The 15,636-nt window shown below is 35.3% G+C and overlaps 1 protein-coding gene and 1 long non-coding RNA gene across 5 annotated transcripts in view; one reads left to right on the forward strand and one right to left on the reverse strand.

Moving 5' to 3' along the window:
• Window positions 1-399: 399 nt before the first annotated feature.
• Window positions 400-15,636, reverse strand: part of acvr1c (activin A receptor type 1C) — a 75,025-nt gene continuing 59,788 nt past the window's right edge. For all 4 annotated transcript variants that reach the window (XM_065273089.2, XM_065273086.2, XM_065273085.2 and 1 more), the window contains 2 exons: window positions 6,807-6,937; window positions 400-3,848 (listed from right to left, as the gene is read on the reverse strand). In XM_065273089.2, coding sequence (XP_065129161.1) covers window positions 3,723-3,848; window positions 6,807-6,937 — 257 coding nt within the window. In that variant the 3' untranslated portion in view covers window positions 400-3,722. The remainder of the gene's footprint in view (window positions 3,849-6,806; window positions 6,938-15,636) is intronic.
• On the forward strand, window positions 12,203-15,101 carry LOC135758556 (uncharacterized). The gene is made up of 4 exons (XR_010536522.2): window positions 12,203-12,263; window positions 12,664-12,738; window positions 14,179-14,235; window positions 14,357-15,101. It is a non-coding gene; the product is annotated as an uncharacterized lncRNA (long non-coding RNA).

Below are 15,636 nucleotides of genomic sequence, written 5' to 3' on the forward strand. Positions count from 1 at the left end.
ACCCCCTTACATTACTTTGACCCACCTGTGTGTTACTTTTGTCCCAGCTGACAGGGTCAAAAGTAACAATCCACTACTTATGTTCAAAGTTAAATTATACTGAAGTCCTTTAATAAAAAAAAAAATCCATGTGGTATTTATAGACAACACTTGTGAGTTATTTACCACAGCAAAAATATATCTCTGTCTAAAACATTACTTTTTTAAATTATGTTTTTCTAAAACAATTGTACTTTCGCCCCTGCTCTCCCCTACAGTACAAGTATACACTTCACATATATTTCCTAAACCAACAGGTTCTTGAAAACATATTGCAAAGTGTCCATCGAAATCAGAATGAGGTTTATGAGAATAAGAAAATGTCTATAATATTTCTCCCAAATACTGAAGAAGCAGAAATGAGTCATGAAAAATAGTTTATTGTAGCATACATTGGAATAAATAAAAAAAACTTAAACAACAACAATTAAAAACAAATGAAAACAATGCTGCTTCACAAAAATATATGACAATGAAAATATATGCAAGATAATGAATCTCACTGAAATCCATAGTACATTTTACAGATGGCAAAGGCTATGGTTTGGAGTGTTTTAAAGGGGACATATAATGAAAATCTGACTTTTCCTGCTTTAACTGCTATAATTGGGTCCCCAGTGCTTCTTTCAATGTAGATAATGTGAGAAAGATCAACCTAGTAGTTTAGTTTTGGTAAACCATTCTCTGCAAGCATGTGAAAAAATAGGTCATTGAAATTTGGCTCCCCTTGTGATGTCAGAAGGGGATAACACCGCCCCTTAAGCTGCACTATTCAACCACTGCACTGCCATTTAGTGCAGAGATCAGCTCATTTTCATTTAAAATGACACCTAAAACAGCACATTTTTACTCACACCTACAAAGTGGCAATTTTAACATGCTATAATAAATTATCTACTGGTATTTTAAGCTAAAATTTCACATACAGTATGTACTCTGGGGACATCAAAGATTTATTTAACATCTTAAAAAGGTCTCAAAAAATTTCCCCTTTAAAACAATGACACATCTCTCCTGTCCTGTACAGTATGGTCTCCAGAATACTTAAATTATCAAAATGATTTATGTCAATAACTGTTACATACTTGGGTATGATTTTTTTTCATCTGTTTAGTTATAGTGCCAATTTTCTGAGATTTTGGGGGAAAGTTTGAGAAACTTCAGGTGTAATCTAACAACTACTTATCTACTATAACAAACAATCATACATATTATCTAAACACTGTTTCTTTGGTAAAGATTAAATAAATATTATTGTTTATTCCTAACAGGAACATTCCTAAACAAGTTTGAGTCCAGTGTGTCAGCCTGGACACAAACCCCATGTCCATGTACCCTTGTCTTATTAAAGAATTATATGGGGTTTAAGTCTAAATTATGACATGTACCATAAGATCATATACTGCAGCTCAACTTTTAGAGCATTGCATTAGCAGCGCAAAGGTTGCAAAAATGCAGCATAAAGTTAAAACAGCTTGGTTTTGTATGTGAATTCAACCTACTATTTTAAGTTTTGACCTGTGAATAGTTGACATAACTTATAAAAACTAGTTGAAGTTTTCTAGCTTAGGTACTGTAAAGTAGCATAAAAATATATGTTGATTTGATAAAAATGCAAAAATGTACAGTGTAGGTTTAATTCACAAAAAAAAAATATATATATATATATATAGCTTAAATGCACTGTAAGTTCCTTTGGATTAAAGCATGTGCCAATTGTGTATATGTAATGCATCTGAAAACCCCACCCAAACACATTTTGTTAGTGCCATTGGGAAAGGCTTATTTAATTTGATATTATTAAAAAGTGATGTCACAGACAAGAATGTACTAGATTGAATACTGTACACTACATCTTCTTTAAAAAGTTTAGGGCCACTTACTGTAAATGAAAGGTGTTTTATGATTTTCATGATCTTGTGATCTGGAGGAATCTCTTCACATCCTAATCAATAATCAATGAATAATTAAAGTGGTCTAAATATTAAAAAAAACTTCTGTGGAAGTCTCAAGAGCAAGACATTTTTGTACCTACCTGCCTGCCTAACAATGTATTTGCATAAATTCATGCACCCACTTTATGCGCATATGAACAACCAGGTTACATTAATAGTAAATAAACTGGTAATTGACATGAAGAGGTATGGCTTTGAAGAGAGCTCTGAGTGGAGTATGAACTTTTCGCCTTTAAACTTGCTATTGCAAACTGCCTCGAAACGGTCTACCAAGCTTTTCTAGCAGCCTGGAACCTTTCTATAGTGCAACAGAATCAATTTGAAAACACATTTCATATTAATATAGTACAAAATATACCCCATTAATCCAGCAGGCATGCATTTCAGATTCTGAATGTCTTTACAGCATCTGGTTCAAAGGCTTTGGATCATTTACACTGTTGTCTTTATTTTGTGGCAAAAATTGACATTGACAAGGTTTGTCATGGACATTTGCAAAACACTAACTGCTTCTATATAAATTCAGTAACAGGGATTAACGTGGTTTACATGAAATCATCCTTCAGTAGAAAACCAAAGAGAAGTTTTTCCTAATACAGTAAACCATAATTGCACTATGTTTGATAGGGCTGCACGATATATTGCATGCGATAGCCATTTGCATTTCGTCAGTTAAGCCGGTTCCTTGATTAATAGTAAATCGGCATCACCTGCTTTCAGATGTTTACTGACAAGCTGGGCTATATCGCATTCATATTGAAGGCGATAAATCTCCGATAATAAAGGCGAAATTGCCCCGATTGGCTTTGTGTAGTAATTGCTGCTCCATCTGAAAGCAGGTGATGGCGATTTACTAATTAAGGAACCGGTGGCTTTACTGACGAGATGCGCATGACAGCGACATGCGATTTAAAATATATTTGTATTCCTCTTTCTGAAGTTGGGGTCTCAATATACATCATTACTACTCTTGACTATTTTAAAAGATTGTCCTTTTAATAAAGTGGTTCATGGGTGAACTGGTATACCTATTATACACATACAATGGCTTGACAATATTTGGACACACAAGCAACACTTAAAATGTCTGAAGGATTTTAAAAATATTGAAAGCAGGCATTTAGATTTAAGAAAAAAATCACAGAATGTTAAATGAAGTTTAAAATGATACAGCCAAGTGCATAGGCCAAGGGGGAATAAACAACAGGGGCGAATTATAAACATGAATTATTGTTTAGTTATGGTTATTCTGATAGTACACTTGTAAACGTGTGTAAACTTGAGTAAAAATTGACTACATACATCAACAAAAAAATTGTCTTGACACCAATTGCAAAGAGGTCATTGCAAAATGGCTCAGAAAAGTGACCTTAGTTCTGAGGAAAACCTTTGTTTGCAGATGTCACTGATATTTTTAAATATATCCCCTGATATATACAGAAAATACTTCAGCGCCAATGTATGTTCATAAGTAACACCTAGCAAAAAACATTCAAATCCAGCATGCAACTTAAAGCATTTGGCACTTACAGGATTGGTTGAGGTAGCAGTATCATTTATCTGCACACATGTAATTAACGCCATCTACAGTCTATGAAACAAAGCACACACTTATTCATTAACCATTTCAATGCTTCAGGAACAGTAAAACTGTAGTTTCCATACTGAGCTACAGGACTCTTTGGCATGTCAGACTAACCATTTGAAATGTTTCAACAGGCCAGTGCTTTACTCTTTAATGTCCTTGATCACAGTCACCTGATATAAAGTCTTCTTGACACGTAGTGCAGTTAGGCGAGCTGATGGATTGATGTACCAGCACTCCCGCATGATCTTACCCACAACCCTCAGTGCCTTAAAAAAAACAAACAAACAAACAAAGGTAAATCTTCAACTGGGAGCACAATATACTTATATCAGCATAAAATTGCTGATACTAAAAAAAATATAACAAATCAACATATATTTTTATGTTACTTTAACAAGATGTTTAACTTAATTTATTAAATTATGTCAACTTAAGTAAAACAATAAATATTCAATCCACCTCGGGTGTGCATTATTTTTCAATAATTCAACTGCTTGGAGTCCATAATTCTGCTTTCTAGGGTTACCACACCTCAAGACATCAATCACATGATATATTTAAAGAGATTCGTCCAGTTTTGTACTTAAATCCCTATTGTGAGTAGGACTATTTCTTCCGTGTCTCATCCAACGGCTCTTTTGCTTGATCCAAAATGTCATTTTAAAGCTGGCAATGGAGGCCTGAGCCGTTGATAGCATTCTAATGCAGTTATTAGAAAGAAAGCGACAGAGACACAAAGAGAGAGAGAGAAAGAAAGAAAGAGAGAGAGAGAGGGCGAGAGAGACAGATATTGTGTGAACGAGGCTACCTCTGCGCGTCTCCAAACAGTGTGGTTATTGCCTCGGAAAATCGTCTGTCATGTTGTTTTTGTTAGTCCGTTATTACAGTTAAATATAACATATTTATACTGTATTAATTCATAGGTATTAAACTGTGCCTGGTAAGACTCTCAGTACTCGGATGAGGCTTTTATTACTTTAATTCTAAAACATTACTACAAAAACTTTACGTTTCACCTTGTAGGCACTATTGGAGTAAAATTGGAGTAAAGTTTGTTTTTACGTCAAAAGAATAACTTCATTTAGTTACAACTCAATTCGGAAATGGTAGAGCCACACCGTGAGTATGACACATCTTGTGGTACAACCGATGACCAATCAAAAAGCAGCTGGAGCTACCCCCTACATCTGGATCCAACCCCACCCCATGGATCTGGATCCAACTCTGCTTCCTGGATGTTGCGTTCTGCAGTGAGGCGCTACTGGAGAAACTGCTACATTAAAGGGACACTCTGTGTCAAAGTAATAATCAAGGACTTTGCTGCTGTAACATGGCTGCAGGAGGCACAATGATATTATGCAGCGCCTGAAAATAGTCCCCTGCTATTGAAAGTAGCCAAGGGGACTATTTTCAGGCAGTGCGTAATATCACTGCGCCTGCTGCAGCCATGTTACTGCAGCAAAGTCCTTGATTATTACGCCAGAATGAGAGTATATCGTCCTGGAAAATCGCAATTTTTATTTTTCCGTCGGTCTTAGTACACGATGTTGCTACATAAGAGTCAAGTTTTAAATAGGAAAAATATCGAAACTCTGGTTATTTTTTAGCACGATGCTAACGGTCTAATCAGATTCAATGGATTATGCTAAGCTATGCTAAAAGTGGTATGCCGCTAGACCTGGAAATTGGCTGAATGGATTCCAGAAGGAAGTTTCTCTAGAGGAACTGGAAAATTTGGAGTGCCTTTAAGTTGAACTTGTAAATCCAAGTTGATTCTAGATGTGCGATGTCAGTTACCTTCCTGGCCCACAGTTCATTTACCTCTCTGTTTGCAATGTATATAATACTCTATTAGGATGAAGTATCTCGTTCTGAAACGATCTGATTGGTCAGTTTGGCCCAGTCTGTAATTTATCACCCGCTTAAAGCGTAAGTCAGAAATGTCCGAAAGGGTACTCCAGAAAGCAGGTTTACCTTAACATTAGCTAAACTCTAAACTCTTACTTGATTAACCCAGACATTGCTTACTCCGGGTATACTGGATGCATAACACTGTTTAAGAGTTCAAACAACCTGCTGAAAGTAACTCAACACTCGCATTAACTGCACAAGTCACCATGAAAAAGGTGGAGAATTTAAAGTTTCTGACTGTATAACAACATTATAAACCAGTATTTTTACAGAAGTCATAGGTTAGCATCGGCTTATAAAGCTAGATAAAAAAAATGCAAACCAAATGAATGTGCAAATGTATATGCTTACTATAAAAGAACCACATTTACTCCACCCAAGTCAAAAAAGTTTTGTAAGCACTGCTTCATCTTTAGGTGCATACCTAAAATACAAATCTACATATGCACATAATATATTCAGGTTTAAAAAATTACTTCGATATATGATATGAATATTGTAATGATGTACCGTGAGGCTGAGGATCCATTTGCAGTCTTTATTATCTCTCAATGTAAACAGTGCAGGTTAAACACCAACAGTAACAATGCAAGGGACAGGCAAACTTGTAAACGTATAACAGGCAGTAAATCAGGGCAGGCAGCAAACAATCGTAAAGTCAATAATCAGATCAAAGTCACAAACCAGGAATACAAACAGACAGGGAAATGTTCAGAAATGACAGCCGTGGCAAATCAAGACTTCGCATTGAATGAATGTCCAAGTGGAGAATTTAAAGGGTTCATGATGGAATGCAGGTGGAGTGTAATCAGTCCCGGTATGTGGAATCATGGGAATTGAAGTCCGAAATGAGCATTAAAACTCAGGGCATGGCTCCCTCTGGTGGTGATCGGAGGACGAGGCGGGCGCCTTGTTCATCACAAATATATACATTTTCTTAAATACGTGATCATCATGGTTAGCTTTCTGTGTCATAATGTTGTGTGTACATCAAGATATTTGCTTTGTATTTTGCTATGTGCTTCTAACAAGTGTATTTTTCTGTATTAACTGTATTGTTTTTAAGCACTGGATATAGGGATAGTATGATTTTAGTATATATTATGTGCACTGTATTATACTTCTGCTCCTCTGTGTTTCCCTTTAATGAAATAAACTTGCTATAGAATTGCCACAAAATAAAATGCATCATTATTATCACTGTTATAACAGAATCAAGTTTTATATAGTTATTTTTATTTTGGGACATTTTTGTGTAAATTAATGCAAAATTATTTCAGATGCCACATTCATGCCACATTTCTTGCACCCACCTCACAGCTCTGCCACTGATTAGGAATGTTGGGGCGAAGTTTCTGTTCACACACCACCTTCCTCATATCCTCTACTGATGGGTCTGATGGCACCTGATCATAATAAGGCAACTGGAAATCTTCATAAATCCCTGCAGAGTACAAAGTCTCAATAAAAATGGGAGAATTATTGAAAAAACCTTTATTATTTTTTTTTACCTTTTCCTGTGTTTTTGAAGCTATGATTGCTTTGTGTGTAAAAAAAACACAGTATTTTCCACACAATTATTGATCTCTATACCACTGTTTTCAGTGTCCTAAAAACAAGCTGATGTCTTCCTTGTTCTATGAAGTCCCTCTTTTAGAAATACATAACGAGTTCTGACTGTGTAGTTTGTTTAGTGTGTTGTAATTCGATAGCAGCTTAGCTTAGCCAGACCTGTTGGAACTAAAGGGCGATATATAGTCATGCGTAGGTCCTACGCCGTAGCTCTGCGTAGCCTGACGCGCACCTCACAAAATGTTTGACAGCGCGTCAGATCTACGCGGACCGCAAGCGCTGTGATTGGTCCACCAGAACCCCTCCTGTCAGGTAAAAAAAACTGCGTCAAAGGTATTTCAGTTTGTGACGGTGAAAACAAAGAGGAGCCAAGTTGAGGAGTGATTTAACTCAAACTGCATCAAAAGTCGCTGTTTAATTACTTCCATCATTGCTGGTCTTCTCAAATTATACACCACAAGTTGCTGTTTCTTCTTCGTTTGTGGGTTAACTTGCTTAGCTTCTTCTTCTGTGACTTCTTTTGCTGCTACTGTGGTTACACGCGTGATTACTGCCTACCAGCGGTCTGCGAGTGTGTTTGCACGTCGACGCGGAAGAGGACGCACAAGTATAAATGTAAACCGACGCGGAACCTACGCCGTCGCGGCTAAAGGGCGATTTATAGTCGTGCGTAGGTCCTACGGCGTAGCAGCGACGGCATAGGTTCCGCGTCGGTTTTCATTTATACTTGTGCGTCGCCGTCCGCGTCGACGTGCAAACACACGCGAAACCGCTGGTTGGCAGTAATCACGCGTGTAACCACAGTGCAGCAGAAGTCGTCCGGAAGAAGAAGCTAAGCAAGTTAACCCACAAACGAAGAAGAAATAGCAACTTGTTGTGTATAATTTGAGAAGACCAGCAATGATGGCAGTAAATAAACAGCGACTTATGTTTCAGTTTGAGTTAAATCACTCCTCAACTTGGCTCATCTTTGTTTTCACCGTCTCAAATGGAAATACCGATGATGCAGTTTTTTTACCTGACGGGAGGGGTTCTGGTGGACCAATCACAATGCTTACGGTCCGCGTAGAGCCAGTGGCGGTTCTACACGGAGGCCAAGGGTGGCCCGTGCCTCTGTAGACATGTCCCTGGCCACCCCTGTGGCCACCCCGTGCTGACCAAATAAAAAAGTATAAATTTATTTTGATTTTACACGCGAGCGCCAAAGCGGAACTAATGTGACGCAACGTTCTACACGGGCAAATTAGAGCGGCGCACCCAGTCACTGTAGCCGCCTGCGTTTGCTGCGGGTGCTGCTTGCGAGTGTCTCAATTCGTTCCCAATCTCCCGATGTTGAGAATGTGTATGCAGGTTCGGGCACTGGTAAGGACTCTAGCTGACTTGACATTGGGACACTGTTCACTTGTTCTCCTGTGACGTAGCTGCTTAAGCGCGTTGTGATCATTCACAGCTGTTACTTATCAACAACCGGCAAAACCAATCTCGCTAACTTTGTAAAGTTTCCACATTGTAATAAGCGCTGTAATTATGCTCTTACATATACGTGCATAAAATTGGAGGAATATAATTAAATGTTACATATAAAAATGTTTACAATTTAAAATAAATATTATTTTAAATACTGATTAGAATGTGGTCCCTAACTGTCTAGCAATGTGTGTTTATATGTAAACTAAAACAAACGTTTGTCCTTATTAAAGTTTGCATTTCATAAAGTTTATTGGGTAGGCTCGCATGATTTTCGGTTGGGGGGCTTTAGAAAAGAGCCAAGCTCCCCTTTTGCACCTGTACTCACTCTTGTATTAAATAAATATTTATATGATTGTAAAGTAAAATAAAGTTTACGGGGCAGTTTCCCGGAAAGGGATTAGACTAGTCCTAGACTAAAATTAATGTAAGAGCTGTCCAAACATATCTTAAAATACACCAGTGCCATTTGTTTTGCTTCAAAATGCACACAAGTAATGTATTTAGTAAGGCATGTTTGTTAAAACTAGTTATATTTCCTAATTAAACTAAGGCCTAGTCCTGTCTTAAACGAATTCGTGTAACCACCCCTATAATCTTTAAATATAATTTCTTGCCATTTTTTTATGTGCCCCTCTGGTATAACACTGGCCCCTCCTTGGCCCCCCTAGTGAAATTTGTCTAGAACCGCCACTGCGTAGAGCCGAGGTGCTGTTAGAAATTTTGTGAGGTGCGCGTCAGGCTACGCAGAGCTACGCACAGGCTACGGATAGCCTACGCCGTAGCTACGCCGTAGGACCTACGCACGACTATAAATCGCCCTTAAGCCGTAGGACCTACACACGACTATAAATCGCCCTTGAGCTGCCGACTGACGTATTCCTGTGGGCGGAGTTTACTCAGTTTAGTTGCTTTATTTTGATGCCATTCAATCTGAAATCAGAGGATTGTAGTACAAACCGTCCGTTTGCTGTAGGCTTTGAAAGGGGAATTCTATTAAAGAAAATATATTGCTTGGCATGGAACTTTGACCTTTATAATTTTGCAGGTATTATTTATACTCTAACAGCAACATTACAAACTAACTTAAGTTTGAAAACAGTTAAATTCTTTATACATATTGTCATAAACTTCTGTGAATTATTATATCTGTTGTAACACTTCAAATTAATAAAGTGAAATTAATACAGTAGATACTGTGGCTTTACTGTTAAATACTGTAAAATACTGTATTGTGCTTGCACCATCCTTTTGTCACAATCACATATTCTCTCATTTCACAAAGTTTGATGGTTTTCACTGAATTTAACCTTTATTTTTCTGGGTTCCATTCTTTGTACATGGATTACTCGTGTAGTTGGATTTGATTATGGATGATTTGGGTTGGTTTTAGATTGTTTGGTTCTTTCTCATTCTCATCATTGAAGATGTTCCTGGAATTGCTGTCATTATTTAATTTAAACAAGATTAGATTGCAGCTTTTTAAATGTAAGATGATACAGAAAGTCTGTTGCAGTCATGTCCTCTCTATTTATATAAGAGCAAGGTGCACAATGTGCAATTAATACAAAGAACATTCCAAATTCAACATGTATTGTGGGATAGACTAAATTATAAAAAATAATGTTTTCATGTGCAGCCCAGGTCAAAAAGACGTAGTATTTAATGTATTAAAAATATACTTAAAATACAAATAGTATGTTTATAATACATTTGTATTTCCAACATACTTATTTGAAGTGTATTAAAAATACGTTAAATTGCATTTAAACATATTTTTTAAAAGTATACTAGAAGTACACTTGTAATAAATATATACTTAAGTACATTTTTAAGAAATATGCTAAACTTAAGAATATTTTAAATGTATTTATATTAAGTATACTAGAAGTACATTGGTAATAAATATATACTTAATTACATTTTTAAGAAATATGCTAAACTTAAGAATATTTTTAATGTATTTATATTAAGTGTACTAGAAGTACATTGGTAATAAATATATACTTAATTACATTTTAAAGAAATATGCTAAACTTAAGAATATTTTTAATGTATTTGTATTAAGTGTACTAAGAAGTACATTGGTAATAAATATATGCTTTATTACATTTTTAAGAAATATGCTAAACTTAAGAATATTTTTAATGTATTTATATTAAGTGTACTAAAAGTATGCTGGTAATAAATATATGCATAATTACACTTTTAAGAAATATGCTAAACACAAATGTACTTCTAGTGAAGTTTTGGTATATTTGGATAAAACATACTTTTTTCAAAACATGATTCATTAATTGTAATAAGCTAACATTGAACTTTCCTCAAGCCTTTCAACATTATATAATTCCGATTGCACAATAAGCTATTTTTTCAAAGATTTGCTTAAAATCTTACTTGTTTAATTTCAAAATCTTACTTGTTTAATTTCAAACAACACACGTGACACACGTGACTAAACCTGATTGGTTGTTGTCATAGTAACACGTCACGGTGCTATTTGAAACTTGTTCAGTTTAGTTCAGTTGTTCACGGTGCATGCGGTTGCTTGCATTAAACGTATATAAACTGTTAAATTAGATGGCGACTCTGCATTAAACGTATTTATTTAATTAATCGGCGATCATATTTCACCAGAGGACTAAGATAAAACAACTCGATTTAAAATATGAGCAGTTTTAGTGGATCTGACGTTGAGGGAAAAAGTATTCGCTTTTTGTTTGGAGATGAACGAGACGACACGAGGGTAAGTGATGACAGATTTTCACATTTCTTTATTTAGTTAACTATTAAATAAGTAAAACATTACATTACATTTAACCCAGCTTCTTTATGTAACGTTATGTCTGTGTTGCGTGTGGTAATTGGAACATCTTTATTTTCTGACTAACGTTAGGCATTTCTCTTAAGCATTTCAGAAATCATTAAAACCTTTCATTTTTTTTAGCACAGCGACATAAATATGACCAACCAGTGCCCGGTTGCACGAAACTCCTTAAGTGAGGGTTTCCCTGAGGGAGAAAAAATCCCTGAGGTAAGGGATTTATTTAAGAGCGTTGCAACAAAGGTCTTAACTGTCACCCTTACCTAAGTGTTGATACTAAGTATTTTACGATAGTCTCTGCCAAAACACGGCAGCGGAGAAGCAGTTGCTACGGTTACAAAATCTCACAGCGTAAACAAATCAACGCACGCAGCTCAACCGACGGCGAATTTGTGTACAATGAAACATCGCAAATAACAGACTGTAAAGTGCCGCATGCATGAATACTCAAAGTAATTCAAACTGGAAACACTTTATTTTGACGGACGATCAAACCGCCATTCTTCTGATAAATGCGCATCACTTTTCTCTAGGGATTATTTCGATTGTTAGAAATGCGCGTTTGTGCTTCATTTTCTTAAAAAAAAAACATAAAATCAGCCATCGCGTGTGACGTTAAGGGACCTGTTTTAGTCCCTTAAGTTTTTAAGGGAAAATGGGACTTAAGGACTTTGTAGCAACGCATAGCAGAACTTAAGGTAAAACTTTAGCATTCAAGAGTAAATACATATTGACAGCCTTAAGGTTCACTTAAGGGTTTTTCTTGCAACCCATTTTTTATTAAGGGTACCCTTAACCTTATATTTAAGGGATTTCTTAGCTTAAGGACTTTCATGCAACCGGGCACAGATCCCAAGTAGACAGGAACAAATGAAGATATAGCGCATAGAAAGACTTATTCTTGGTGGTAAGTTTGTTGTTGCTATTTGATTTCACGTTTAAGGTTTTTCTAATGTTTCTCTTGCAACGCTAACGTTAGTTTAAAATGAATGTTTGAGCTGTCTTACCTGAAAATACCATGATATGACCATATGGTTATTATAACTCCAGTAATGTTCAATGGCTAATGTTTAAATCAGTTCAATCTTGACAACCTTATTGTCTTTTTGTTTATTTTTAAATGTATTTCTAATTACATATGGACACAAAAATGACATTGTAAGAAGGGATACTTTTATGAGAGATTGTAAAACTGCCGAGGCTGGGTTTGATTATATTATATTGTCTTAATATATTGTACTCGGGGTAAGTAAATCTTAAAACGAAAAAAATCATTAATCATCATTTACCTGCCTGTTGTTTTTCAGATCAACTGCTATTGACATTTTTGAATCGGGGCAAATGTGGAGTGAAGAAAAACGTTTGCAACACATCCATTCCAGGTGGCTAATTTCTGTCCTTTTGAATTATTCTTGTAAAAAACGTTTTTTTTATTGTAAAGCTGTAAGGGACTTGGCCTAGTCATCATTGCACCATTTGGCAGGGCACCAGACTAACTTTTTTTACTAGGAGCACAGTGGCCCCCAACTGAAAATTTTAGGGGCGCAACCAGAAAATTTAGGGGCACACACGGTAAAACAACATGCTAACCAAATATTCACATGTCTACTAATTTAGACTGTATTACTAATGAATACTTTAATTATAGATTCAGAAAGTACAATGTGCTGTTTCAGATTAGTGTCATATCCACTGATCTATATAAATGACTGGATTGCGCATGACGTCACACTTGTGAAGCCACCGCGCCGCCATGTTGGTATACCCAAAAGTTCTATTTAATCAACGGACGTTATCAGATTTTAATGATAAAACATCACTTTACTCGTCTTTGTTTTTATATGTGAAGTTACCCTGTACATTATTACAACACAAACGTCCAAAGCATGTAAATAGTTATTTACTGAAAGTTGTACATTTTGCATTTTAAACAGTTATTATACATTCATCTTTATTACAGTATCAGATCAGCAGACAGACCGCAGCATATTTAGTATTAATGACAATAAACGTGCTCATTCTGAAATCTAAATAAATAATCATGCTTTGTACAGTATGTGCATGCAATAATTTGCTAGTTTTGTAATTATGTTATCTTAACTTACAAGTTACCTAAACTTATTTAGAGATATAACGCTGACCGTCACAGTGTAGCTGAATGTCAAAAAAAACTTTATTTATACCCGTGTCATTAGCAAATGCAGCAGACACACTCACCTTAACGGTTTTTTATAAATCCATTATCCTGCCCGATTAAAACATAAACATTGCAAATAACACCAGAATTAACAAATAATTAACGTACACATATCCTAAAAATTAACCTTGTGTAACTGATACGCTGTAAAGGGGGTAAATTTTGATCATGATTTTGAATGGAAGTCAATGACACTCTCTGCCGGTTGGGTATACCAAGATGGCGGCTCGAACTCTGCGCTGGCTTCACCTCACGCAGTTACGTCAAGCGTTCTATGCGCAATCCAGTCATTTATATAGATCAGTGGTCATATCACAAAAAAAAGGTCAAATTTGCTGGTCGCACATGTGCGACCGGATGTAAAATTCAGTGGCACACTCTCAAATTTAGGTGGCAAAATGCCACCATTTGATAGCAGTCTGGAGCCCTGTTTGGCATCATTTCTGATTTCCTTAAATCTCCTTAAACAGAGGTGAACCTTAAGTTTGCAAGACCACAATAGACAAACAATGGAAAATGATCTAGGTTCAAATAAAACACAATTATCAATGTAAAACATATCCTGTAATACAGGTTGCTTTATTTCATGAGCCTGTTCTAATCCTATCTTCATTCCCACTTGTAGAGTGCTCTGACAGATAAAACTGACACGCTTGATGAGGACACAGTCAAGCTTTAAAAGGTAAACTGAGAAGTTAACAAAACTTCCATACATGCATATCTATGCCAATTTATTTTAAACATAGATATCCAAATGTTCATTCATTATTGGTTAATTGGTATATTCTGTTTCCTTTTCACAGCCCGTGTGATAAAGCAGTCTTCAATTACTACGGTGTCTGAATTGCAAGAAGAAGTCACCCTCCACTTAAACATGTGACATCTAAACTGTTTTGTGTTTTAGTTCAGCTTTTTATAGGTTTATCTTAAGTTGGTTAAAGGCAGAGTGCACTATTTTTGAAAGCCAATGTTAACATTTGAAATTACCTAAACAAACATGCCTCTACCCCAATAGAATCTGGACCTTCTTTTGATAGAGCCACCACACACATACGCAATCCCGGCAAGGATGTCAGTTAGTAGACACGCCCCTTACTGCTGGTTGGCTACAAGTGTGTTTTGGTAGTCGGCCCAATTTCCTTTTCCAAAGCGTTTTTCAAACATTGTGCACTCCGTCTTTAAATTGCACTTAAACATTTTTTTTCAGTAACTTTTTATGCAGAGAATTACATTATGATTATTATATAATCATTGCTTATGAATATTTAGTGATTGCATATTCATAGTGTACTTTTCATTAATACATTTAATGTTAATGTTGTACAATTTGATAGAAGTAGCTCTGTAATTGCATTTCTCTGATATTTGTTTTATATTGTTTCTCTTTGGTCAAGAGATTATGTATGTCTCTGTGCTTGATTAATTTACTTTAGGTATTTTTGTAATGTACACAACACAATATGAAGTATATTAAATTGTTCTGTATTCAAAATCTGTGTATGTGTCTTAAAATTTAATGATTTTAATATAACATTTTAAATATTAAAAACAGCTTTATAATAAAATATAAGTGTAATGCTAATACATTTCTATTAATGCAATGCTAGTATATTTCTAATATGCTGAAGTACTATTAAAGTGTTCTTAAAGCACAGTTAAATTAAGCTTTAAATGTATTCTAACTGTATTTTTAAGTGTATGAGAAGTGCATTTCAAATGAATTTTAAAGAAGTACACTTAAATTGCACTAAATATATTTGAAGTTGTTCCAATTTAACACAATTTCAATATATTAAATATAATGCAAATAGATTAAAATTGACTTTAAATATATCTTGAAATGCATTTAATATATTTGAAGTGGGTTCAATATAATACATTTAATATGCATTTAGTATAGTAGCTTTTAAATATATTAAGTATGTCCCAAAAAATACTATTTAAATATATTTCTTTTTCACCTGGGAGATCTTGTATGATTTCAATCATTTTAATTGCAGCAATGTTCCACTGAGGAATTAAAGCCCATCTCTTCAAGATTATTTTGCTAAATACCTAGTAAATTATATTATTCATTTATTTT

This window comes from Paramisgurnus dabryanus, chromosome 15 (genome assembly GCF_030506205.2).
Source record: "Paramisgurnus dabryanus chromosome 15, PD_genome_1.1, whole genome shotgun sequence".
Classification (NCBI taxonomy): domain Eukaryota; kingdom Metazoa; phylum Chordata; class Actinopteri; order Cypriniformes; family Cobitidae; genus Paramisgurnus; species Paramisgurnus dabryanus.